A 23797-nucleotide genomic window follows, 5' to 3' on the forward strand; every position below is an offset into this window, starting at 1 on the left:
GCACAGAGGAGAAAGCCCTGGGCGAAATTTTCCTACGTTCATTCAACGCTGGGCTCTCTTAATGGGAGGAAATTCTACGATTTTCGATCACACCAATCAATTTCCCTGACGAATGACGTTTTCATCGAGGCGCTTGATTCTTTGTGTGTGCTTTTATATCCTTTCGTACATTTTCTAAACGACACCTCGCTGAAAACAACGATATTCGATCGATCGAATAAACACTCATTTATTTTCGATTCAGCACAAAAAATAACCAGACATAATGACACCGTTTGTTAGCCTCCTTGAAATAAATCAACAGAACAAAAATGAATTATTGGATGCGATTGTTTACCGTGCTCATCTGTTAAGCGATTCGCAGCGTTGACCGGAGTACATAAAATATGGTCGGGAAATAAAGATTCTTTAGGATTCCTACAGTTCGATGCAGCTCAAATTTATTGGTCAATTAAACTCGTATGTGCCGCAGCCACATGCGTAAGTGTTTTACCTGTTACATAGGTCAATAAACTTATCACAGAGATCGAAGTTTTTCTTGTTATTCTCACGTAACGATTTATAATTTACTATCGTTCCACGCTATCGACTGATCGGCGTGTGTGTACACGCGGTGTGACGACGCACTGAAATCGCCTGCTGACTCCCGTCGTTCTATGGCTGAAAGCGTTGCCAAGCGGAAGCGGTTTTTGCGCCAAGATTTGGCAGTTGATGTAAGTTTTTGTGGAGCAGTTTAAAGTGCTGCGAAAAGTTCGTGGATTTATGGAGATTGAAATTCGTTGCACTTTCTCTTCGAGGCTCAGTCGTTGGAATATTAACGGTGGGAATACTCCGACGACGGGAAACCGGAGAGGAAAATGTTGGAGGATTTTCACCTTCGGAATTCCTGTGGTCCAATCGCGTTCATAATATTTTGAGTGTGATTCTGGGAACACCCTGTTTATGCGATGGAAATCCACGTGCGGAGTACTCCGAAGCGAACGGAGGTTCGTTGGGACTCTGAAGAAATCGCGGATGATGGACTTCTGTGACGTCAGCCCTCTCTCTCTCTCTCTCCCTGCCTCGGTCTCTCACTCATTCTGGTCTCAATTAAAACATTGCAATCACGAGACCATGGTGACCAAGTCACGAGTCAAGTTCTACCGATCTCGTTAGATTGAGAGACTGATGAAGATCTGCTTTCGTGTTGCTGAGCAGCTTGGGCTTACATGGATCATTAAAAAATAATCATCATCGTGGCACGCAACAAAACAATTCTTATGGTCACATGACGAAAGTTGAAGAACCTCCGATCCTTCGACTCATTCCCTTCTCTTTCCGCACTCGCTTCGCTTCGAGGTCTTCGATCTTTATCGAATCAATTCGTTGAGACGCCAAACACCGCGGAAATGCGATTGAGCCCCTTTTTTGCCACTCCAATTGAGAGTTTCATTTGCGACAAACAGTTTTTGCATTTTTTTTTTGCAAGCATGGAAATAACGAGATTTTTCTTCTACGAATAAAGGGAGGAAAGAGTGGTTGAAAAAACCTCGAAAAACGAGCTCGTTTACGGACTTTGACGTTTTTATTAGGCTCAAGGATAAAAAGACGCTTTTTCGAAACGTCCAATCAACTTTTTCCTTCTCACTCGTACACATTATTCAATATCGAGAACGTGAAAAATGCTTAGACATTATTGATTGATCAATCAATTAATCAGTTTTCAAATTTATTATTTAACCCATCGATTAATAAATAAATTTATCCTCAGTTATCAATCGATCAATCGGTTAGTTGATCTTTCAATAAGTAAAACGATTTAACCACTACGAAACTTATCACAAGACCGATCTTTCAAATACGAAACTGTGTGCAGATACCGAGTCCTTAAAATGGTGCTTATTCATCAGTCCTTTCATCGGCCATCTTTCGAAAATCCATAAAAAGTACAAACCGATGTTTGCACTTCCATTTTTCTCTGCATACTCCGATGATTTCGTCGAGAAAATTTTGTCTCTCTTTATCTTACTATACTTGGAAGCTTGGAAGCGCAGCCTCGCATTTGAGGAATCGAATTCACCGAGGAATCGTTGTGTTCCAGGTGCAAATACTAGATTTAAATGTCCTGTGACACGTCAATAAATTAATCGTCTCTTTCTCGTCATCGACTAATTATCGATCGCTTCACAGCTCGGGATTCGAGCTCGTGCGACGAACGTAGCGATTGAAGTAATCGGGCCTCCAGCATTTGCAGCTCCCCGGTACGAGGAACCAATCGAGGTACAAACGGACCTGCAGAAATTACGAAATTAAACGAATATTTATTTGCTGATCAAATCATAAAATAATTATAAAAAAAAAAATAAAGTTTTTTTGCAGATAATTTTCAATGAGTTGATAGAAAATCATGTTTTTTAGTCGTTGAAATGAATTAAAATTTTTTCTTTTTGATTTTTCTCAGTTTCTTCAAAAAATTAGTTTTATAAAGTTTCACTGGAAACAAAAATCTTATTGGAATAGTGGAATTTTGCACTCATTCGAGAAGATTCTTTTCACAGACAACAAAATTCCGAATACTTCGAAGCATTTTTATACTCTGAAATAGAACTTTTTGGGACGATAAAACATTTTATTGCGTCTTCGAAATATTTAATGAACTTATTCGAACAAAATATTCGAAAAATTCATCAAAATCGTGTTTCTGTGTGTGCCAACCTCCCATTGCGTGCTCCAATTATTTCTTCGATTAAAATAAATGTATTTTTCATAAATTCTTGAGAGCTCGTGGTATTTTGCAGTCACAGAGATAAAAATAGAGGGTACCTGATAGCAGCCCATTTCATCGACCCCGTTACAGTGATGCTGTTGGTTCGTCGAGCTGCTACGACCCTCGTTCTCTCCAGCACGTCTCTGCAAATATTGTTGATAATTTTGGAAATCGTGGACCGGAGGTGGCGAGCCTGTGACGGGTTCTCTGGGTCCTGGAAACCGGCCGTTTTGTCCATCCTCCATGATCGTTTCCGGATAGTATATTTCAGCGACCAAAAGACTCGTCCACCTCGGCGAGGAGAGGCACCCACCGTCGAGATAATGGCATCGGGATTGCCTTCGCAAAAACAAAGTTTCGTCATCGTTTCTCTAAGAAACTTCAATATTTCCTCCAATCGCAGGCTCTCACTCACATGCATCTGGTCAGTTCGATCGTCTGCGTGAAATATCCTTCGTAGGGTATCTGGACAACGTATCGCCATTGTCCTTGATAGTTTTTCGCGAAAACAGGAGTCGCGTATTCGACCTTCGCTGGACAAGGCGTCGGGGGCCCGGTGTATTCGGGTTTTTCCTGCGGGGGAGCCCGCTGCCGATATTCCGGGGAGGGGGGCTCATCGCGGCGCTCAGCAGCCGGAGGTCCCGACAGAGGCTCGCCGTGAATGGCTTTGTAGAGCATGCAAATCCTACGAATTTCAGGTGTTCCAAAATCATATATCAAAGTTTAACTTTCTCGACGAATTTTCCGACTGTTTTTCTACTCACACTCCACCCCCGTTCTCGCAAAATTTTCGACCATTTCGCATCATATCGATGCTCGATTCTGTCACTGTGGCATCTCGTTTGCCGCGGCTCCTCTTCTCGTCGGTATCGACGCTGCGGGAAAGAACAAAAAACGAAGAATCGTCGGTCAGAGAAACGCTGGAAAAATGTCGTTCCGGTCTACTTTTTTTTCTTGTGTAAACAAATTTTTGCACTCACGAGTTCTGTGAAAATGGTTGAACTTGAGCAACTTTGGGCAACGAGTCATCAGCCCTCAGGATCGGGAGCGCCTTGCTCAAGTACTTGAGCGTGTGGTTTCTCAAAAGATCGCTAATCAATAGGACGAAATATATTTGTTTATTAATCGACCGATGGGCGGTTTTCGTTCGTTAACATTTTTATTCCTGACAGACTCACAAGGGATACGAAGCTCCCGTGACGTTTTGTCCCATCGGGTTCCTCGGGATGAATCCCTTGTTGAGGTCGCCGCAGACGTTGTGTATCGATACGAAGCCCTGCCCTTGTTTGCCTGTATCTAAAACCAACAACGCTGTTAAATCGAACGCCGTTCGCTGATCGACTCGAGCGAGAATATCATTTTTACAAACCGAAACATTCTTTGTCCCCGTCACGGTAAGGTGGGGGACGAACTTTCGGGGGCTCGGCTTTGGGGGACTCGACGAACGCGTAGTAGCCCTCGGGAGGTTCCTTCTCTTGTCCGAGGGTCGAAGGATCGAGAGCAGCTTGTCCACGGGCCTGTGCGAGCAAATTTTCCTCTGCTGAGACGCAGGCGAAGACGCTTATGAGAATCATCTGAAAAAATTTCATTGTCATTTATCGATCGTTTGAAAAACTCCATTTGAATTACAGAATAATCTCCCGAGTTCCTCGGACGCCGAAAGACTCTGGAGACTTCCGCTCCGCGAGCTCCAGTTCTGCTTTTACTTCCTCCCAGAAGCGTCAAATTTACAAATATTTTTCTTCATTTTTCAGGACCTTACGACCATTGACGAGAAAATCTGCTCAAAACTTCTGAATATTTCGGAATTTTGAGTTCTCAATTCCCTCATACCGACTCCATCACGATTCAATTGCAACTTTTGCCACACCTTGTATGTCCTCGCTCCGCGTGTACAGCGACGGTACATCTGACTGGAGACGGTGTATTCTCCGTTACGGAGGTAAACGCTATACGTTCGGCCTTAACGGTACCCGGCCCACTGCCTATTAATACCAACGGTTTGGTCCCGCAATCCGACGAACGTACGTGAAATCCCGTCGGAAGTTGGGCCTGTTTTTGTTGATTGTTCATTTGCTATCGGCGAACTGAGAGTTTCCACAGCTGATACGAGCGTGAGCTCGATTTCCATTAAACAAAAATACGAAGAAAAATAATGGCAGGCTCGGGACATTAACGAAAATCGCTCCGAAGAGAGCGAAAATCTGGAACTTACTGATTTTTTGTAATGCCACGAGTTTTATGTGGAATATTATTTGCTTGGTTTGGTTCGAAGACATTGAACGGGGTTCGATCCCAAGCGCTCTTCGAGCGCACGATTCGAAGTCCCTTCGTCCGATCTAATTACCGATCCGTTCATTTTCTTAAGTGGCTAATGAGTTTTTATGATTTTCTAAGCATGCAGGAGGAAGTAGAAAAAGTGAGCTCGTAATCCGTTCAATTCACCAGTGCAACATAAAAAATAAGTCGAAAAGAGTTTCTTCTCGATCCAGGATATTTGTCGAGGCTGGATAGAATAACGCACCGGAAAAAAAAGCTTTTCTTCTCAGAAAGACCAATGATCTTGAAAGCATGACACGCAGTAACCTACTTGCCGCAGGCAACTGTGTCCTCGGATCTCCACAAAGCGAAGAGAGAGCTGAAAGAGTCGTCTGCATCAGCGTTGTGCATCGAATGTATTCCAAGTGCGATCAAGTTGTAACACTAGGAAAAAACCAGTCTGGAATGATCGATGGTTTTGTCGGATGTTTTGTCATTAGTCACGTGAGAGTTCGATGATCGAACTGCTTTCTGAATCGAATCCCTGCTGAGACTCGTTCATCTTGACGATCTTCGGGAACGAAAAATGGAAATCGTCCCTTTTATTACTCCAGGCATTTGTAGAGTCATTACTCGTGCCGAGTCCAAGTAACTCGTTGCTGCTCGAGCATTTGAAAATCGCTTTTTCTCATCGGCCAAAAGCCTTAGGAGACTCGACACTCGGTAACAATTTCGTACATTACACCGCGAAAGATGAATTTTTAATAATATTTTTTCATTTATAGAGTTCCCAAAACGTCAGCTCTGCTTGGGACCTCGTAGAAATTCCTGAGAACTAAAACTCGCCTCGTTCCTTCGGTCACAACGAGTTTGAGAATCGGCGATAGAATAAAGATGAGATTAATGAGCCGTTCGATCGACTGTTCGGTTAACTGTTAGCTTCGCACGAAGTTTGTACAGTTACGTATGCTTCGATGAGGGCAACGGTGATAATAATGATGCTTGATACTCGTGCGCGTTCCAGTGGGCTCGATGAGAACGGAAACGCTCGTTCGGCGCGTTGTTTTTTATCGATAAATAAACGAAAGAAACTTTGAGCCACGTGGATCGAAGATCAATTGAAATTTGCAGTCCAAAGCTCACTGGATTCGCTGCGTAACGAAGGAAGTTAACGTCGCCGATTGAACGATTCAGAAGTCAAAGGGGAAACGTAATTTGAAAGTTTGTTTTTTTTTTTGTTATTTGCGATGTGAGAGAGCGAGAAAGTTCGTCGAATGTGAGGCTGGAATTATTTACGAAATTGTGACAAATCATTTTTGAGAGTTTTCACGAGAATTTGGGCAAAGAATAAAAAAAGCAATGAAGACGAAATCACGAAATTTTACAATTCGCTGAAAACTGTTTTCTAAGCAGCGTTTCGTTTGATTTGTCATTTAAAAGCCACTTGCGTTTTGAGCGTTACTTACAACAAAGGTCCGAAACTCCATGTCGATAAAACAGTTGAAAAACAAAGGAAATATAAAACTCAACGAAAAACACTGTTCGATTATTCGTGGTCGTAAGCACTCGTGCTTTTGTGGATGACCCGAGCGACGGTCACAGGAAAACTGAAGTTCTTTAACCCGAGTCCGGCCGCAGGCAGCAACCTACCTTCACCTGTTTCCTCTCGTCGCTCGGCCACACGAAGCGGCCCACATTCTTTCAAAAGGGAGGGGAAACGTGGGCTACGAAAAAATCGGGGCGACCTTGACCGACTCCATTCGGTTTGAACGACTCATCTTCACTTCCGTAAACTTTCGACGTGAACTTACGTCACATTTCTCATGCATGAAAATCGAATAAATTTCTCGAGTCAATGACCGCGAAGCGGTACGTGAAAAATTCAATTCATTCGTTTTATTCGAGTCCATTAATAAAAACGATTACAGAAACTGCTTCGCACGAGCCCTCCACATTTTCCTGTTATTGACACAAACCCTTTGCTCGATACTTTTCGTCCCCTCGAAAATTCCTCTCCAGTGACGAATTTTTCTTTGACACCAATTCCCCTTACGTGGGCGTATTTCTTTGAGGAGTTACGTAGATTTTACAGTTACTTCTCGTATTACAGTTACACATGACGTAAATGCCGAGGAAAACGGTATTGCGAACGCATGCCATCGCGATTCTCACTGTTTCTTCGTCGCTTCATTGCTTTTCTTTTCTTTCGAATTCGCATTTCTTCGCCGTGATCGCAGATTTTCTGCAGTAATAACCGCAAAACAAAATTACTCTGAAGCATTCGATTTTGTCGTACGTGTTTTTTTTCCTTCTTTTTCATCAGGCATCAAAATTTTGTACGTTTTTATGGAGCTTCCTCATACCATCGAACCTACTTGACACAACATTTGGAGGTGTCAACGGAACGTTTTGAGTAAAAGGATTTTTGGAATGACGATTTTCGTGGTGAATATTTATCATAATGATTGTGGCACCAAACTCAAGCACCAAAATCAAGTACCAGAACTCTTATGCTGTTGAAATGCTTTATTTATCCGTTGGCAAGGTATTAAAAATGGGACATTCAATCGACGAGTCGCTGCGGCACGTGATCGCGCAGGAGGAAAGAAAATGTAAGAGAGCCGGAGTGTTGTTTTCAAACGGTGGAATTGATGTCGAAATCGTATTTGTGGTAGATGGTAACGTCCTTGAAGAAGACGTTGGGTCCAATGAAGTTGGAGTACTCGATGGGCCTGTCGAGAGGGAAACCGAAGGATTTTCTGTCGAAGTGATAACTGCCCCAGATTCTCGATTCGTAATGAACGGGCTCGCCGGCGACGGGGACCGCGTAGACGAACAATTGGTAAGGACTTCCGGCTCTTCTTCCTTTGGGAAGGATCAAGCGTCTCGGGAAGCCGTAGATGCGTTCCTCGTACTTGAAGTTCTCGCCGCTTGCCAGTGCGCTCTCGACCTGCTTGTAGTAAATCTCACTGGACACGTCGTCAGGAATGGTGAAGAAGAAATCGTTGCTGCTTCGCTCGATTTTATTCTCCCCGGCGGTAACTGAAAGTTAGCGAAACATGAAATTTATCAAAAACCTTTTGAACGCGATGAGAAGACTCGAAATCGGGATGAAAACGAAATTCTACTCACGATCAGCTATCCAATTATCGATTTCGTAGAAGTATTTGTAGGATTTACTAAAGTCGAGAGAATTCCAGCGCCCATCGTACTTCGGACCGAGGAACAGCTTGAACGTAACTTTTTGCGCCTTGTCGGAGTTGATACCAATGTGGACTGTGAAAGGTTTGTGATTCAATCGTTCTTGTCGCACTTTGACCGAAAAGGTTTCAGCTTCCTTTTGATTTGCGACGAGCAGACCGTTACTTATCGTCGCGTCAAAGTCGTCGAAGTACGTCAACAGCTTGTCGACCGCGACCGACTCGATTTTCAGGCCCGGGTATATTATTTCTTCCTTCGTGTACGGTTCGAAGCGAGCCTTGTACCTTTAACGGTCACGAGGTAACAGCGAGCTTAGATTCAATGAGGCAATTCGTTGAATAAATAAAGGCCCAAATGTGAACGAACACAGAGCTACACCGACCTGAAATAGTACTGGACGATTCTCTTGTACAGACGATAGAAAGCGGGATCCCTCAAACAGGAGCCGAAGGATTCGAGAGCGCTGGGGATTATCTGATAAGGAGTTTTCGGCTCGAGATTGAAGCCGAGAATTTTCCGTCCCAGGGCGTCGATGCTTCCGTAGAATTCTTTGTTGCACGAGTCTTCGTTGCCCTCGATCAAATTGCCAAGAATATTGAGGCCCTCGGGGGTGTAGATCTTGACCTGTTTGCCGTCGGCGTCGATCACGTAGCCGAGATCGATGGCGGCCGAAATTCTCATTTCGTAATCTTGGATTGCCTGGAAAAGGAAAAATTCGCAGATCAAGATTATTCGTATTTTGAGGAGAGAAAAAACGGTAGTGCGGTCGATTAATCGTTACCCTGGAGTAGATGTACTTGTAGTGAGGAATTTTGCTCCAGTGGGGCCTCTGCGGGAACGGCAGTCCGTTGTGGTAAGTCATAGTGGGATAGTAGCCAGGATAGAACTCGCTGTTCCAGTCGAAATCTTCGATGCGTTCCAAGCCGTTTGCTATTCTCTCGAGATTGTAACGGGCCAGAATTTGTTTGTGGCCGTAGAGATACTCCTCGCCTCGGATGTCCTTTTCTCCGAGTGCGTAGTCCTCGCTGTTCAACCAGAAAGGCGATTCCTGTCTGAAGTAGAAGTAGAAGCTGTTGAAGCCGACGTCCTCGATGAAGTACTTGAGCTTCATTTCCGTGTCGTATTCACGCCCGATGTACCAGCCGGAATAGTTGCCGTTGATGATGATTTCGGACTTGTCGGTATCTCGATATTGGAAAATCAAATGAAACGTTAATTCGGCACGTGGATGAACATTCGATCAAGTTTTATCATTGCTCGATCAAAGCTCAGTGCAGAAGGCGCAGCTAAATAAATGTGATAATTACTAGCGTTTATTTCTCTGTACAAATGTGCGTTTTTCGCCTTTTCTAGAATCTCCGAATTGTAGAACGCGTACGGGTAGATTTCGTACGGGGGCGGAAGCCGAATGTACTTGGTGTCAGGTCGCCGTAAGACGGCCTGATAAAGAGCGCACAGGTACGAGCCCTCGTTCATGTAGACACGGGCCCACAACGCGCTGTTGAAAAACGTATCGAAATCTTTGGCGTAGTAAAAGATGCGGAACAAGGCGTACGATTCCTTCATCAGCTTCGGATAGTACACGGAGAACATTTCGCCCCTCGGGAGCATCCCGCTTCGATAAAATTTCAAGAAATCTTGTACTGCTTCCTGAGGACAAAAAGAAAAAATATATTTTTTCATTTTTATGATCGTTCGGTCAGCGACCCGTTGATCTGTCCGAGCGAATCATAGAAAAATGAATTTCCACTATTTTTATCTCCCAATTCCCTCATATTTTCCTTCCCCCGTTTATTTTCGTTTTTTCATACCTTGTTCGCGTAAAAGTCCATCTTTTCCTCGATGTTCCATGCCTGGCCGAGTTTGTAGAGCTCGGGATTCACGATGTCCGGCTGGGGCACGTGATAGATGAGGTTGAAAATTTGTTTTTGTTTAAGAAGATAGTCCTTGTCGGTGGTTTTGGTATCGTAGTACTCGGATGCAGTGGCCGTGGCAATGGCCAGTCCCAGGAGGACCAACACCGTGTGCTTGGACATTTTTTGCCAGGAAACTTTAGCGAGGGGGGGTGAAAATCGGCGATTTCAGGCCCCTTGAAAAGCAGAAGCACAAAGTTCTAGGAAAGAATAGCAGAGCGAGACAAAACGTGTGGACGACGCACGTACGCGAAGACGAGTGCGATAACCGCATGGTCCACGCTTGACTTTTATAGCGTCTATGTAGCAAATCGCAATCTCCTTCTTTCGGGGTCAAAAATGATGACCCTCAATCCCCTTAGCATTGTTTTACATCGTTTTTTATTCAATGCACAGTCTCGAAAAAGCGCAAACAAGTCGAGAGAGAACGCCTGCAAATCAGTGATGTTTATACACGCTACGATTAGGGGAGATTAGTTGTGGCTCGAATGCTTTGCTTTTTGGGGTGAACAGCCGAGTGTTCAAAATAATTGGAATCGAGCTTGGAAAAGTATAAATAAAACTGGCGACGTTTTCGTGCAGAATAATAAGATTCGAGTTATTAAATTTGTTCTTTTTATTTTTCTTCAGCTTTGTGAGCGTTGTGAGCAATGCACGATGTCTACAGCTGATCGATACATGGCTCTGCTCCCCTAGCCGGAGATGCGATTCTCCGAGCCCCTGATGCGACTGATAAAGCGAATATTGCTTCGCGGTGACGGTTCATTAACTTTCTTCGGGAGTTTCTCATCGCGTCGAGCTCCCTTCAAAGCGATTCTTCAAATAACTTACAACACTCGAAGCGAGCGTCACCTAATGAGGGAAAAAGAATTCTGTCCCTGCTGATTTCACTGTAATTGTGTGAAGAAGTTGGTACTTCCTACGTGCACTGAACTTCTTTACGTTTTCTGCAATGATTTTTTTATCGCTCATAATTGACATATGCGAAGCAAAAAGTTAGTTCTTCATTGGGGAGGCGAAAAGAAAAGTACATCAAATAAAAAGGTCGCGACTTCAACTTTTTCTGATACCAAATGCAAGCGCTTTTCATAAAACGAAGGCAGCAGCGTGTCTCCGGCGATCTTTCCTCTTGAGTATCTCCGCGGACGAGAGCAGACTTCCGCTCCGGGACAAGTCAACCGAGCACTGGCAACGAACGCTCAGCGAGATTTTTCCAAGTTCTTTTCGAAGACAAACGATAATCTTAAGGGTATGGACAAGTTTCGTAACGCACCTTACAGAATTTTGCAACACGATTTGATCGATTATGAAATCGGTCCAAGCTTCTTTATCTCGATCGAACGAGAACATTCTTGGAGCATGTGTCGTGACACTCGAAAATTGAAGCAAGTAGAAAAGCGTTAAAAATTTTTTCGTTTCAATGGGAAATAAAATCGGAGCGTCTTTATAAACTCTGCGTCCGGAACACAATGAGAGCGGTCATTCATAGAAATCACTTGGCAAAAATGAAATAACGAATCGCCCCAAACCTTAGTAATTCTTTCCATTTTCTTGTTTTATCGTGTTCCACTCAAATCTTAAGAATCTTTTCCGTCTGTTTAGTCCCACAGACTGAAATAATTCAACTTTTATCCCAACGCGAAAACATCAACTCTTATTCCAGTAATGACAACGGATATCGTCAGGCCTGATTCGGGTTTCATTAAAACCGGGGGCAAAAATCAGAAAAACACAATTTCGTTTTTTTCTTTATCGAAGTGACTTCTGACACAAGAGATACGTTCAAAGAATTTTCAATACACCGCATCGTTTTTATACTCTCAGAGTCCAGTCCAGATAACTGCCGAATGACAGGAGGGGTGCTACGAGGAGGGAGAATAATGAAAAAAGTGGTTATTGAGCGCGATAAAACGACGAGACGCTCGGTCTGCTCGGATCAATTGTTATTGCCGTTTCTCGTTATTCCGTCTTCGTATTATATCACACGCGTCAAGTCTCTGATCAACAGAGATTCAGTAATCAGAGACTGTAAAATTCCAATGCAGTTTTAATCCTTGGACTGCGATGATTAATTTTTTGAAATAATTTTCCCACGAAAACAAACGTTGGAAGAAAGTTTATTTGATTAAAAATTCATCACGAATCATTCGGTAGATCGAGAAATCCGTCTAGCTTCTAAACTCTTGGATCATCGGTTAAGAAACGCAGGATAAAAATCGTCGAATTTTTTTAATGATTAAGAAGTATCGATCGTTCCATTTCGACGAGCCCGTAGCTTCAAATTCTCTAAAGATTGGTACAGAATGGGAAGGTAAATATGTAATCGAATCCACAGTTATGGGCATTCATTTATTCATCGATTTGTTCAATAAAGTGCACGAAATGAAGGAGCACGTGGGCCGAGGGCATAATATTTCTATTAAACAGTGAGGTTGAGCTCTTCAGCATGCTTGTGGTAGATCATGACGTCCTTGTAGAACATGTTGGGAACATGTTGAGGGTTGAAGACGTGGGACTTGATGGGCCTGTCCAAGGGGTAGCCCAATGGATGACCATCGACGACGGTGGTGCCCCAGACTGGAGTTTCGATCGTGTGCATGACGTTCTCGTCGATCGGGCTGACGAAGACGAACAGCTTGAAGGGCATGCCTTCCTTCTTGCCCTTGGGGAGGACGAGACGGTCGGGGAAACCGTAAAGTTGCTGGGAGTACGTGAACTGTTCGCCAGTTTCGACGGCCTTCTCGATTTTCTTGTAGAACATTGATCCGGTCACCTCGTCGGGGAAAACGTACTGGGAAGCGTGGTTGCTGCGTTCGATCTTGTTGACGCCGGTCTTGACTGTAAGTAAAAAGCAAAATAAAAATATTATCTCGACGAAGAAAAGGGTTGGAGTACGAAAAGCTGATGAAACGGAAGCCACGGGCAGCGATACGAGTCGCTCGAAACTCACGGTCTACGACCCATTGGTCAAGCTCCATGAAGTTAACCCAGTTCTCGGTCATGTCCAACTCGTGTCCATGTACGTCGTATTTAGGTCCGAGGAAGATGCGAATCATGGACTTGACGTTCTTGTCGCTGTTGATGGTGATGTGGTAAGTGAAAGGTTTGTGGTTCAAGCGGTGCTGGCGAACCTTGACGTTGAGGTTCTGTGCCTCTTTGTGGGATGTCACAGGAAGAGCGTTCGAGATTTCAGAGTCGAAGTGGTCGAAGAAGGTGGTCAGCTTGTCGACGGCGATGGACTCGATCTTGACACCGGGGAAGACGAGCTGGTCGTGTGTGTAGGTTGGCAGATTGGCCTTGAACCTAAAAACAGTGAACTCGTTCAACGTGATTTCCTCTATGAACCACAACCAATCGATCGAGTATTAAAACTCCTCTCGATTCCAGAAGAAAGAGGCAAATCGGTGAAACCTACTTGAGCAAGTAATTAACGATCTTCTTGTAGATGCGGTAGAAAGCCGGGTCCCTCAGGCTCGTGGTGAATGTCTCAAGGGCGCTCGGCACTATTTGATACTTGTGAACCGGTTCGAGGTTGAATCCAAGAATCTTCTTGCAAGTGTGGTCCAAGGAGTTGTAGAGGCGGTAGTTTATGGAATCGGCGTTACCTTCGATGACGTTGGCCAGCATGTTGAAGCCTTCAGGGGTGTAGATGTCGACGTGGTTGTGTTTCGAGTCAAGAAGGAAGCCGGCATCGATGGCCAACGAGATGTAGTTTTCGATGTCTTCAACGTCGTGTACGTAGGGGTACTTGTACACTGGAATTTCGGACCATGACGGACGGTGGGGGAAGGGCAGGCCGTTGGGATGGACGATGCTCGGGTGGAATCCAGGGACGATGGGTTTGTGCCAGTCGATGTACTCGATCTCTCCCAAGCCGTTGGACAAACGCTCGAGGTAGTAACGAGTCAAGAGTGTCTTGTGGCCGTAGAAGTAAACTTCACCACGAAGGTTCGTCGGGAGTTGGAGGTCCGTGCTGCTTATCCAGAATGGGAATTCGTGCTTAAAGTAGAAGTAGAATGAGTTGAGTCCTACGTCCTCGGTGAAGTAAGTCAGTTTCTCTTCGCTGTGGTAGTCGTGGCTCATGTACCAGCCGCTGTAGTTGGCATTTATGACAATGTCGTTTACACCGCCCTCGTGGTACTTGATGTTGACACCCTTCTTGACACCAGCTGTGGAGAAAGACGGATCAGTCACTGGCTGCACCGGCGATTTCACCGTTTCAAAGTGCTTCAATAATTTTCAGGATTTCCTACGAATCCAGAAAATAGCTAGCGAAATATCAACGTACAAACGTCACCCATCTTGATGTGGTAAGCCTGCTGGATGACTTCGTTGTTGAAGAAATAGTGGGGCATTATTTCGTACAGGGGTGGGAGCTTGATGAACTTGGTGTCAGGCCGGTGGATCACAGCCACTGACAACGCGTACGAGAAAAGTTTCTCGTTAACGTTGAAACGGGCCCACACAGCGGTGTTGTAGAAAGTGTTGAAGTCTTTGGCGTAGTAGAAGACGTTGAACAGGGCCTTCGCTTCTTCCAGGTGATGAGGGTAGAAGACCGAGAAGATTTCCTCCCGGGGGATCATGCCGTGCTTCCAGAGGTCCAAGAACTCCTGGACTGCAACCTGCACGTTTAATTACACGAGTGAACTTCGAACGGGGATACAGAAACGTTTCCGAGCCCGATAAAATCCAAAAGAGTCGAGATCGAATGAAGAATTCATTTTAAAGAGTTTTTTAATAGTCGTACCTGGTTGGTGTACGAGTCCAAATGATCGGCGATGCTGAAGGTGCGAGCCTTCTGGTAAAGTTCCGGAAGCACGGTCGTCGGTTGGTCGACATGCCAGTAAAGTTGGTAGATGCTCTTCTGTTTGGTCACGTAACTTTTGTCAGCGGTGACGACGGGGGCTCCATGATGGGCGGCTGCAAGCCCGACCATAACGGTCGCGAAGACCACGAGAACCTTCTGCATTCTCGTGTTTGTGTACCGAGCTGAGAAACGAAGATCTACAAATACTTCTGGACAACCAGAAGTGGATGCTTGGCCGTGCTCGTGCGAGCGCTTTTATAGTGGATTTCTCTTTTCAAGTGGGGATGAGTGGTATCGACAACCTCTGACACGGACGCACGGATCTTCCGTTCAAGATTAATCCCTCGGATCGTTGACACCGTTGACTTTGAAACCGCATTGAAAATCGTGTTTTTTTCTGATTATACCTTTGCTCGAATGTAATCGAGACTATCGAATTACATGTGTGTGTTCGTTCTTCGGACAACTACGCACCCTCCGCTCTGACATGGTACGATTGAGAGACCCTGCCACGACCTGAACCTGACCTGAGGAAGATTAACATTTATATTTTCGTTATCATTCTCTCGAACGAGAAGAACAGTCTCGAATCGTCGTCGAAAATAGGCTGGAAGCCATTATTGCAGATTCTCGTGTTTAGAGAATAGGTAAATTGGGAATAACCTTCTATAAATGTTTGGTTTTTGAATTCTAGGCATTCGTCGCTATTTCAAGGAGTCTCCCAATCATGAAAATTCTTCATTTTTCCTCAATAAAAAATCGAATTTCGCTCAAATCGATCATTCCTTGCTTCAACTCGTTACAAATATTTTTTCACTTTTTTCCATGCATGATTCTCCTTCCGTGGCGTACTACTGGATCGAGCCAGCACTGTGAAACGAAACATTGTCAAAGTACTGAACTCGTCGAGCATTCTTCGTAGATTCCCCTTAAAAACGTGCTCGTTCCATTGAATTTGTCATTTCACTTTGTCATCTACTGCTGCTCGTCAACTGCAGGTTGATGCATTTCGACGTATTCTTCACGTTTGTATGCGAGTGTTTTGCTCCCACCAAAAAGTCTTTCTCGTTGGCGAAACTCGATGAGCTTTTTCCGCGTGTAAACAAAACGAAACTGCTGCCTTGCTTCATTCATGTTTTCGTCGCCATTTACTGACTCTTGATTAGGAAACGATAACCTTTCGAACACACCGACAATTGTCCGGTCTCGATACACGATTATTTTAAATTCAATCTTTCGAGATGCAATTAAAGTTCTCCTCAAAGGCTTGCGAAAAAATACTGATAAACGATAATCAATAAATTGATAGGAATGATTTATTGATCAGTGCACCTCGAACCAATGGAATTTTTAAGTTTTTTTTCTACGCTGATTGTATTTTTACGTATTTTTCTGTCTATGTAGAAAAATTTGACGAAGCTCTATTCTTATTTACAAAATATCCGGTTATCTAAACCCCTTTATCGAACTCCATGTTTATTCGGCATTAAAAAAGTGTTTTTCACCGCGTTCTTATATCTCATTTCGTATGATAAGAGGTGATAGAGCGCGAGTTGTCAAAGGTGAGCACCGAAGTTTTGGATATGTAAAAACTTGAGTATTTTATCTCGGCAATGAAAGAATGTAGGGTCGTTGAAATTTTTTTCTATTTTTCATGAAAACCTCGGGAATCGTCTTCCAAACAATGAGTTCGTGGCTTCGAATGTCTCGCGTTGTTCGTCGCCTCGTTGATTTACGATACAATAAATTTGGGAACGTGCGCACGTTTTTAAAGCGACCTCGTCGAATCGCAATCCACGCGATCTTTTACGATAATGATTCTCCCAAAACAGGCTTTTCCTACGTTTCTAGTTGGGGGGGCAGAAAATGTGATAATAATTACTCTCATTGATTAAGATTCATTATTTATTTGATACATTTTCGTCATTTTTTAACGTTCATCGTCACTTTACTTTGTCTCAGAATCCCAATTTCCTGATTATTATCGATTCTTTCGATTTCGGGTCGATGACCCCGAAAAATGTTTTCTTCTGGTGTGGACTTGGCGACTCGTTGAAAGTCACCTGCGTGGGCGACGAGTTCAAACGTTTTTTGTAGTTTCTCTAAAATCGAGGGTTGATAATCGCTACGCTCCTGGCTTGAAACATAATTGTGGAAGGTGATGGTCTCGTGAAAGAAAAATCGCAAAATACTGGAGCCACAAAAAATTGATTTATTTTGAGTTCCCATTCTTCATGAGGAAACGGTTCAATGAGCATGTTTTTTGGTTATTCGATGTTCCAGAAGATGTCAAAATAACGGAGGAAAAGTAAACGAATGGAGAATTAAGTTGGTCGTGTGTCTTCGGAAAATGTTTATTTTCACATTGTTTCACAGCTTCAAATTATTTCAACAAGAACAAACACATCTCTATTGGGAGTTTTCAACATGATCGAATAACGAGGAAGAATCGCCAAAGCAGCTTCGAGTGCCGGTATCAAATGAGAAAATCGAGTGGAATGATTCGTCGAATGAGCAAGTCGACATGCATCGAAGATTTCGATGATTGATGAAATACTTTATTTCCCAATTGCAGCAACTGAAAAAAGGAAACTCGAGGAGGATCCGAATTCGTGCTCGTTCGAAGCAGAACGGCTGAGAAAGAGTTGTAAACGCAGAGGAGGTTACGGTTCGAAAATAATTTTATTTGAGAAATGAAAAGAGAATAAACAAAGGCATTTACAAGAGAAAACCAATCGGATTAATCGTGGGCTGATAAAACAAAGTCGATCGGAGCTCTCGAACGTCGTGTGCGTGAAAGCTCATCAAGTCGAGTTTGTAAGACGAATGTTGTCGTCGATTGTCATGACATTTAGATGTTGAAGTGTTTGTTGTAGTCGGTGTTGTACGTGGGTTTCTCGTACTTGTCGAACGAGCGGTATTTTCCGTATTTGTTGTCGTATTTGCCGTAGTACTTGTCACCGTAGGTGTCGAATTCCTTGGCCTTGTAATAGCCTTCCTCGCCCTTGAGGAAGAAGATTTCGATGTCCTTGAAGTACATGTTGGGCATGTCAAGGTACCACGGGTAGAGAGGACGGTCGAGCGGGAAGCCCATTGGTTTGCCGTCGTACAAGAATTTGCCGAACATCGGGAAGTCGTAAGTCGACAGTTTGGACTCCTCAATCGGGAAGATGTAGAAGAAGAGCTTGTACTTCATTCCGTCGGTTTTACCCCTGGGGAAGAGAAGGTTGTCGGGGAAGCCGAACATTCTCTCGGTGTAGACGAACGGCTCGTTGCCTTCGATGGCCTTCAACAACTTCTTGTAGAATTTGTCGCCGGACACGAAGTCTTTCATCGTGTATGCGGATTCGGTGCTCAAACGTTCGATCGTGTTCATGCCAGGTTTCACTGTAATACGAAAAAGAAAGATGAAATTACTTCACAGATAAAAAATGAAGTGCATTGGAGCCAATTCCAGGCAAACGATTCATCGGTGGAGGCCAAATGCTGCCAAAGCAATAAATTAACTGTGAGGAACTTGAATTAACCAGTTGACATTATCGAATTTTGTAAAAGAAGGTGAAAATAATAAAAAATTTATTCGAGTGGAAAAATGAGTGGAAGGACTCACGGTCGACGGTGAATTTGTCGAGTTCGTAGAAGTTCATCCAGTTGTCCTTGAAGTAGGTGTATTCGTTGTCGTAGTAGTCGAAGTAAGGTCCCAAGAAGATCTTGACCATACCCTTGGTCATTTTGTCGGATTTAACATCGAAGCGGTAAGTGAAGGGTTTGTAGTTGAGACGGTATTGGGCAGCCTTGATGTTGAATGACAGGACGTCCTTCCAGCTGTCGATGGTGACGGCGTTGTCGATGAGGTAGTGGTATTTCTCGAAGAAGGTGTAGATCTTGTCGACGTATACGTTCTCGATCTTGACGCCGCTGTATTCGAGTTCCTGGTGGGTGTAGGCGGGGACGTTGCACTTGTATCTCAAGAAGTAGTTGATGATTCTCTTGTACAGTCTGTAGAAAGCTGGGTCTCTCATGCTGGTGCTGTACGATTGGAGGACGCTCGGGACGAAGCAGTTCTTGCTCTTGCAGTTGTAGTTGAAGCCGAATATGTCTCTGTACAAAGCGTCGACGGCACCGTAGAATCTCAAGTTGCACGAATCGTAGTTACCTTCGATCATGTTTCCGAGCATGTTCAAACCTTCCTCGGTGTAAATTCCAATTTGTTTGCCTTCGTAGTCCATCAAGAATCCGGAGTCAATCGCAGCGAGGATGCGCATTTCCATGTTTTCGATTTCCTGCACAAACAAATTGCATCGTAGATCAAATGAGAAGACTCTTTTGCCTATAAAAAATTCGTTCTCCCACGCACCTTGACGTATTTGTATTTGTAGAAGGGAATGTCGCTGAAGAAGTCACGTTTTGGTACGCTGACGCCGTTGGGGTAGACGAGGTTCGAGTAGTACGATGGCAGGAATTTGTGGCTGAAGTCAAAGTCTTCGATGGGGCCAAGACCGTTGGACAAACGTTCGAGGTAGTAACGAGCCATGAGTTGCTGATGGATGTAGTAGTAGAGCTCTCCACGGATTTGTTTCGGTACTACGTGGACGTCCTTCATTGACAACCAGAAGGGGAAAGTGGTGCGGAAGTAGTAATAGTAATTGTTAAGGCTGATATCCTCCATAAAGTAGTCAAGTTTGTATTCGTATTCGAAGGTGTCGTAGTTGTGGCACGAGGTGGTGTAGTTGCTGTCGATCAGGTAAGTCTCAACATTGTCCATCGACACAGACTTCTTGTGACCTGGAGTCAGAGAAAATAAAATGAGAAAAGTTCGATTTCCGTTGCGACGAAAATCGACGAAAGTAGAAAACTAAAATTTCAATTCGCCTTTCTATTTTCTGAGCTAATTTCTTCTTCTCGAGGCACAACCTCGAAAACCTTTGCCACATACCCATCATCATCTTGACGTAGTGAGCTTGTTGGATGACCTCGTAGTCGAAGAAGAAGTGGGGGTAGATCTCGTAGTAGGGCGGAAGCTGGATGTACTTGCAGTCGTGACGGTACATGACAGCCGTTGTCAAAGCTGTCACGAACATACCCTCGTTCATGTAGTAACGGGCCCAACAAGCAGTCTTGTAGAAGGTTTCGAAGTCTTTGGCGGCGTACATCAGACGGAACAAGGACAGAAGTTCGTAACGGTGGTCCTTGTAGTAGACTGAGAAGAGGGCACCACGTTTCAGCATACCGTACTTGAAGCGGTACAGGAATTCCCGTACGTAAGTCTGAAAAATAGGGAAGAAAAATATTGAAAATTGGGCATGTGAGAACGGAGGAAAAGGTGGAATTGAAAAAGTCGAAAATTCGTGATTTTTAACCCGTAGACACCCGCACACTGGTGCAAATTTGCACTTGGGCTTTTCAATACTTTTTGTTTCACCCATGAATCTGTGGAATTAATCTTACAACGAGACTTTTAAGGGGTAACGATTCCTCAATAATCGATTGCAATTATTTGAAAAATTGAAAAATCAAGTCTTATTATAGAGAAATGGCCAGAATGAAGAAATGAATTTTGAAGTTCTAGACACTTGACATTTTCGACTGGAGAACAATTTTCGTTGTTGCGAATAACGATTGACTTCAGATGCTACGAGAAAACGATTGTTCAAGTGTTCTCAGTAAATAATGCAATACCTTGTCGGTGTACATGTCAATGTTGCTCTCGATGTCATAGTTGTAGCCGACTTCGTAACATTCGCTTCCTACGATTTTGGGTTGTTCGACGAAGAAGAAGAGCTCGTAGATTTTCTTCTGTTTGTGAAGAAACTCTACATCTGCGGTGTGGGTCTCGTATCCCAGCGCCTGGGCAAGGCAGAAGCCCGTCAGGGCCAGCACCAACAACTCCCGCAACATGTTCGAGCTGCTCGTCGATTTCCTGATTTCGATGGAAGAATTAACAAACTGGTATTCTGCTTGGCGTGTGTTGATACTTCAACTACCCCAAGGAGGAATATGCTTCAACGTTTCAACCCGCCGGCTTTTATACCCAATTATTTCGGGCGTAATCTCATTAACCACGGCCTCTTGACCTCAACGTTAAGCAACTTTTGATCCTCTCCTTACAACGAGATATACAAGAACCACCGGTTATCGCTGCTGCGTATCGTTCCTCATTTTTTATTATCTTTTTCATTCATTCTATTTCTTCGTGCCATTTCTAATTTCTCCATTTTCATCGGAACTGTCTGTGGTTTTTTGATGCTGCTGCTGCATTTGGGCATTGAACAAAACTTCGTTTCGTTGGACAAGATTCTGGTGGATTCAACAGTTCTTTATTCCACGAACTGAATCGTTTGACATTCCAAAAGAATGTACTTCAATATTCTCGTCTAACCGAATGGGTTAGATGAGATTTTGTTCGATGAAGGTTTCAATCGACTAGATTCCCTTCGTTGCTGAAAAATCATCTGCTTGCAAACCATCCAGCAGGGAACAAGAGTCGAGGCTGTTTGTAAACAAGAAAAGTGAATTACCACGAAGATCTCGGGTTAATCTGAGCATTCGGGAACGAAAAATTCAGCGGAGCCCTTCGTTTTATGCGAAAAAATAAATTACAACGACCAGCATTCGATATAAAAAATAAAATAATAGTAAATATTGTGAGCCGATATAAAATCCTTGAAAAATCGAGTTTCAACCAGAATTTCGTCGATTAAAATGAAATAATCAGTTTTCGGTTCACGCTCCTTCACCGTACATTAAGAAAATGAATTTAATTACTCGATAAGTTCACACGCATGTTTTTCTCGAATGGATACCCGAACTCGTACTCGAAAATATTCGAATACAAATACTCCAAAAAGTACATCAACAGATTAGCAACATTGTCGTAATTTGGCAAGCGAGGATAATATTTTTCGTGATAACATCTTCCGAATAAAAACTTTAGATATTATTTGTGATCGAAATGTAAAAAAACACGAACGCGATAAGTTATTTTGACCGACGATCAGTCCAGTAGGAGCTTTTATTATCGTGACTTTACCCCTGCTCCAATAAATATTTGACGAGGTATTGCAATTCGTTTGAAATCAGACCCCAGGAAATTCGAGTTTTTCGCAGCGATCGTAGCCAGCCATTCGATTGGCCGATTGCTCAAAAAGTTCGTTTACAAATCGACGAGCTTTTTTTGCAAAATTCTTCAACTTCGATCAATCGTCGATTTTACGTAGCAAAGGAGAACGATTATTTGCAAAGAGCCTGAAAAACAAGATACTCGTATCTTTTTCGCGGTTGATCCGAGCCCCGGTGCGATATCCGGGCTTCGTTTCATTACGAAGATAATTATTACGATGAATTTTTTAATCTGTATCGAAGTAGAAAGAAACGAACGTAATCGTCTCTGGCACGATGGCCCCCGTTGGCAGATGTTTCGATGGAGGAAAAGAGCGAAGCATTCAGTATGGAAAAACAAGCCGGTGATGGTAGTTGTTCGCTCCTCTGGACTCCTGGACATCGAAAAAAGTGTAATTTTCAAAACGGAAGGCTGCTGTCCTCTGGAACATCATATTTTATCTACTTAAAAAGGAAACTTGACTTTCATCGGTTTCAAACTTTTTTATTCAATTTAATAAATTCAAGAATAATGAAAACCAGCTCGATAAATTCCTTCGTCTATGTAAGCGTTTCGTATCGGTTCATTTCTTTTCGTAAAGATGCTCCTTCCCACAATTTCCGCCCTCGACTCATCCACTCGACACGCGGCGTCGTACTGGGCACTCCAAATCCGTGCATCTGAACGGTCGTCGTCGACGTTTCTTCATATACATTTGGTCAAAATAGAAGAAAAGTTTTGATGAATGCGATAACGTTTGTTTAATATTTTTCACTGGTTTTAAAACTTCGGTCAGGGGATGCCTTAATCCAAAACCTCGAAATCGTTCATTCGAATTATAAGGCGAAGTGTTTGATTTCAGAAAATTCGGACACAAATTTACGGATATAAAGCAACGAAGCTCTTTTCACCTTTATCGCCATGGATCGAAGCATGGGACCATCGAGTTTAATGAGTTCAAGCTCCACTTTATTGGGTCCATTGAAAACGATGTCGTACAATGGAATTTTCTGGTCAGAAATTGCTTTCTGCTTTCGTGGTGGTGGGTGAAAAGTCCGGAGATAATTGCTCAGGTGCATGAAAGCCTTGAGCCAAGCTGCCTGGTGAATTTGCGATGAGAGATTAATTCGTCAGCCATAAAAAAAATTAGTAGAAAATATTGATTCGATTTCCTCCTGCATCGTCAAATCGGAGGATTTTCATTCGTGAAGTATCTGTAAGAATGTAAAATTACGTACTCGACCGGAGCCTTCGAAAGAAGCTAAGTATTTTTCTAGTTCGTTGATGCCAGTTTCGGACGGTGTCAGAAGAGCTGTCTCGTTTCCATAATTCTCCAAGCTCGATTCGCGTTTGCTTCGTCTTTTGAGCAAGGAAGAACGAGAGATTTTCGACTGTCTCCAAATCGGATTTTTCAACGACGAAGGTCTCGTCGTTGGCAGAGGCGAAGAAATAGCAGCAGCGTTACGAGTATCAATTTGCAATTTGGTCAAATGATTTTTCGTTAATGACATTACTTCAGCATACTGCATCATGGCCCAGGAAAAGGCACCTTCGGAGGGTACTCCGCACATGTCTCGTACTTGATACAAATTTCAAAATCTTCAAACACAAATCTTAGGATGAGAACAGAATAATTATAGACAAAAACAAGGCCGCTGAAAGGCACTCGGAAAAATTGCGCGCTTTCACTCAAACGTGAAGTTGTATCTTGCAAAACGAAAAGACTGTCGAGAGCCAGATCAAAATGCATGAAAAAAAATGTCAAAAAGTGT

At 43.4% G+C, this 23797-nt stretch overlaps 5 protein-coding genes across 6 annotated transcripts; all 5 read right to left on the bottom strand.

Annotated features, from left to right (window-relative positions):
• Positions 1 to 1423: 1423 nt before the first annotated feature.
• On the bottom strand, positions 1424 to 6631 carry spz6 (Spaetzle domain-containing protein 6). The gene is made up of 8 exons (XM_043423225.1): positions 6472 to 6631; positions 4116 to 4320; positions 3925 to 4042; positions 3727 to 3837; positions 3511 to 3621; positions 3162 to 3431; positions 2803 to 3085; positions 1424 to 2271 (listed from the first exon to the last, which is right to left on the bottom strand). Exons 1-8 carry the CDS (start codon positions 6490 to 6492, stop codon positions 2164 to 2166), a joined length of 1227 nt encoding a protein of 408 aa, XP_043279160.1. The 5' UTR covers positions 6493 to 6631; the 3' UTR covers positions 1424 to 2163.
• An 882-nt stretch (positions 6632 to 7513) lies between these two features.
• On the bottom strand, positions 7514 to 10368 carry LOC122413640 (arylphorin subunit alpha-like). The gene is made up of 6 exons (XM_043424118.1): positions 10018 to 10368; positions 9514 to 9856; positions 8988 to 9391; positions 8589 to 8905; positions 8138 to 8490; positions 7514 to 8047 (listed from the first exon to the last, which is right to left on the bottom strand). The coding sequence occupies exons 1-6, from the start codon at positions 10240 to 10242 to the stop codon at positions 7641 to 7643; spliced, it is 2049 nt and encodes a 682-aa protein (XP_043280053.1). The 5' UTR covers positions 10243 to 10368; the 3' UTR covers positions 7514 to 7640.
• A 2086-nt stretch (positions 10369 to 12454) lies between these two features.
• LOC122412950 (larval serum protein 1 alpha chain-like) lies at positions 12455 to 15134 on the bottom strand. The gene is made up of 5 exons (XM_043422949.1): positions 14867 to 15134; positions 14408 to 14741; positions 13535 to 14288; positions 13070 to 13422; positions 12455 to 12957 (listed from the first exon to the last, which is right to left on the bottom strand). Exons 1-5 carry the CDS (start codon positions 15086 to 15088, stop codon positions 12539 to 12541), a joined length of 2082 nt encoding a protein of 693 aa, XP_043278884.1. The 5' UTR covers positions 15089 to 15134; the 3' UTR covers positions 12455 to 12538.
• A 2455-nt stretch (positions 15135 to 17589) lies between these two features.
• Positions 17590 to 20927, bottom strand: LOC122413356 (hexamerin-like). The gene is made up of 5 exons (XM_043423646.1): positions 20606 to 20927; positions 19863 to 20193; positions 19284 to 19711; positions 18537 to 19209; positions 17590 to 18313 (listed from the first exon to the last, which is right to left on the bottom strand). The coding sequence occupies exons 1-5, from the start codon at positions 20822 to 20824 to the stop codon at positions 17778 to 17780; spliced, it is 2187 nt and encodes a 728-aa protein (XP_043279581.1). The 5' UTR covers positions 20825 to 20927; the 3' UTR covers positions 17590 to 17777.
• A 1586-nt stretch (positions 20928 to 22513) lies between these two features.
• LOC122413358 (uncharacterized) lies at positions 22514 to 23718 on the bottom strand. 2 transcript variants are annotated; one of them, XM_043423649.1, is made up of 3 exons: positions 23264 to 23718; positions 22937 to 23125; positions 22514 to 22728 (listed from the first exon to the last, which is right to left on the bottom strand). In XM_043423649.1, the coding sequence occupies exons 1-3, from the start codon at positions 23594 to 23596 to the stop codon at positions 22657 to 22659; spliced, it is 594 nt and encodes a 197-aa protein (XP_043279584.1). In that variant the 5' UTR covers positions 23597 to 23718; the 3' UTR covers positions 22514 to 22656. The 2 variants fall into 2 exon arrangements, with proteins under 2 accessions (XP_043279584.1, XP_043279583.1); XM_043423648.1 differs by having other exon boundaries at positions 22514 to 23125.
• Positions 23719 to 23797: the final 79 nt, after the last annotated feature.

Source organism: Venturia canescens, chromosome 7, assembly GCF_019457755.1.
Source record: "Venturia canescens isolate UGA chromosome 7, ASM1945775v1, whole genome shotgun sequence".
Classification (NCBI taxonomy): domain Eukaryota; kingdom Metazoa; phylum Arthropoda; class Insecta; order Hymenoptera; family Ichneumonidae; genus Venturia; species Venturia canescens.

Coding starts and splice junctions, on each gene's coding strand:
- spz6 (XM_043423225.1), bottom strand. CDS start 6,492: ATGGAGTTTCGGACCTTTGTT. Junction 3,838..3,924: donor ACGGGAGCTTCGTATCCCTT/GTGAGTCTGTCA, acceptor CCTATTGATTAG/CGATCTTTTGAGAAACCACA. Junction 3,622..3,726: donor CAACCATTTTCACAGAACTC/GTGAGTGCAAAA, acceptor TCTTTCCCGCAG/CGTCGATACCGACGAGAAGA.
- LOC122413640 (XM_043424118.1), bottom strand. CDS start 10,242: ATGTCCAAGCACACGGTGTTGGTCCTCCTGGGACTGGCCATTGCCACG. Junction 9,392..9,513: donor GTACAGAGAAATAAACGCTA/GTAATTATCACA, acceptor TCCAATATCGAG/ATACCGACAAGTCCGAAATC. Junction 8,906..8,987: donor ACAAGTACATCTACTCCAGG/GTAACGATTAAT, acceptor TTCCTTTTCCAG/GCAATCCAAGATTACGAAAT.
- LOC122413356 (XM_043423646.1), bottom strand. CDS start 20,824: ATGTTGCGGGAGTTGTTGGTGCTGGCCCTGACGGGCTTCTGCCTTGCC. Junction 20,194..20,605: donor TTGACATGTACACCGACAAG/GTATTGCATTAT, acceptor CCTATTTTTCAG/ACTTACGTACGGGAATTCCT. Junction 19,712..19,862: donor CTACGTCAAGATGATGATGG/GTATGTGGCAAA, acceptor CTCTGACTCCAG/GTCACAAGAAGTCTGTGTCG.
- LOC122413358 (XM_043423648.1), bottom strand. CDS start 23,596: ATGTGCGGAGTACCCTCCGAAGGTGCCTTTTCCTGGGCCATGATGCAG. Junction 23,126..23,263: donor CTTTCGAAGGCTCCGGTCGA/GTACGTAATTTT, acceptor CAAATTCACCAG/GCAGCTTGGCTCAAGGCTTT.
- LOC122412950 (XM_043422949.1), bottom strand. CDS start 15,088: ATGCAGAAGGTTCTCGTGGTCTTCGCGACCGTTATGGTCGGGCTTGCA. Junction 14,742..14,866: donor TGGACTCGTACACCAACCAG/GTACGACTATTA, acceptor TTAAACGTGCAG/GTTGCAGTCCAGGAGTTCTT. Junction 12,958..13,069: donor TGACCAATGGGTCGTAGACC/GTGAGTTTCGAG, acceptor TTTTACTTACAG/TCAAGACCGGCGTCAACAAG.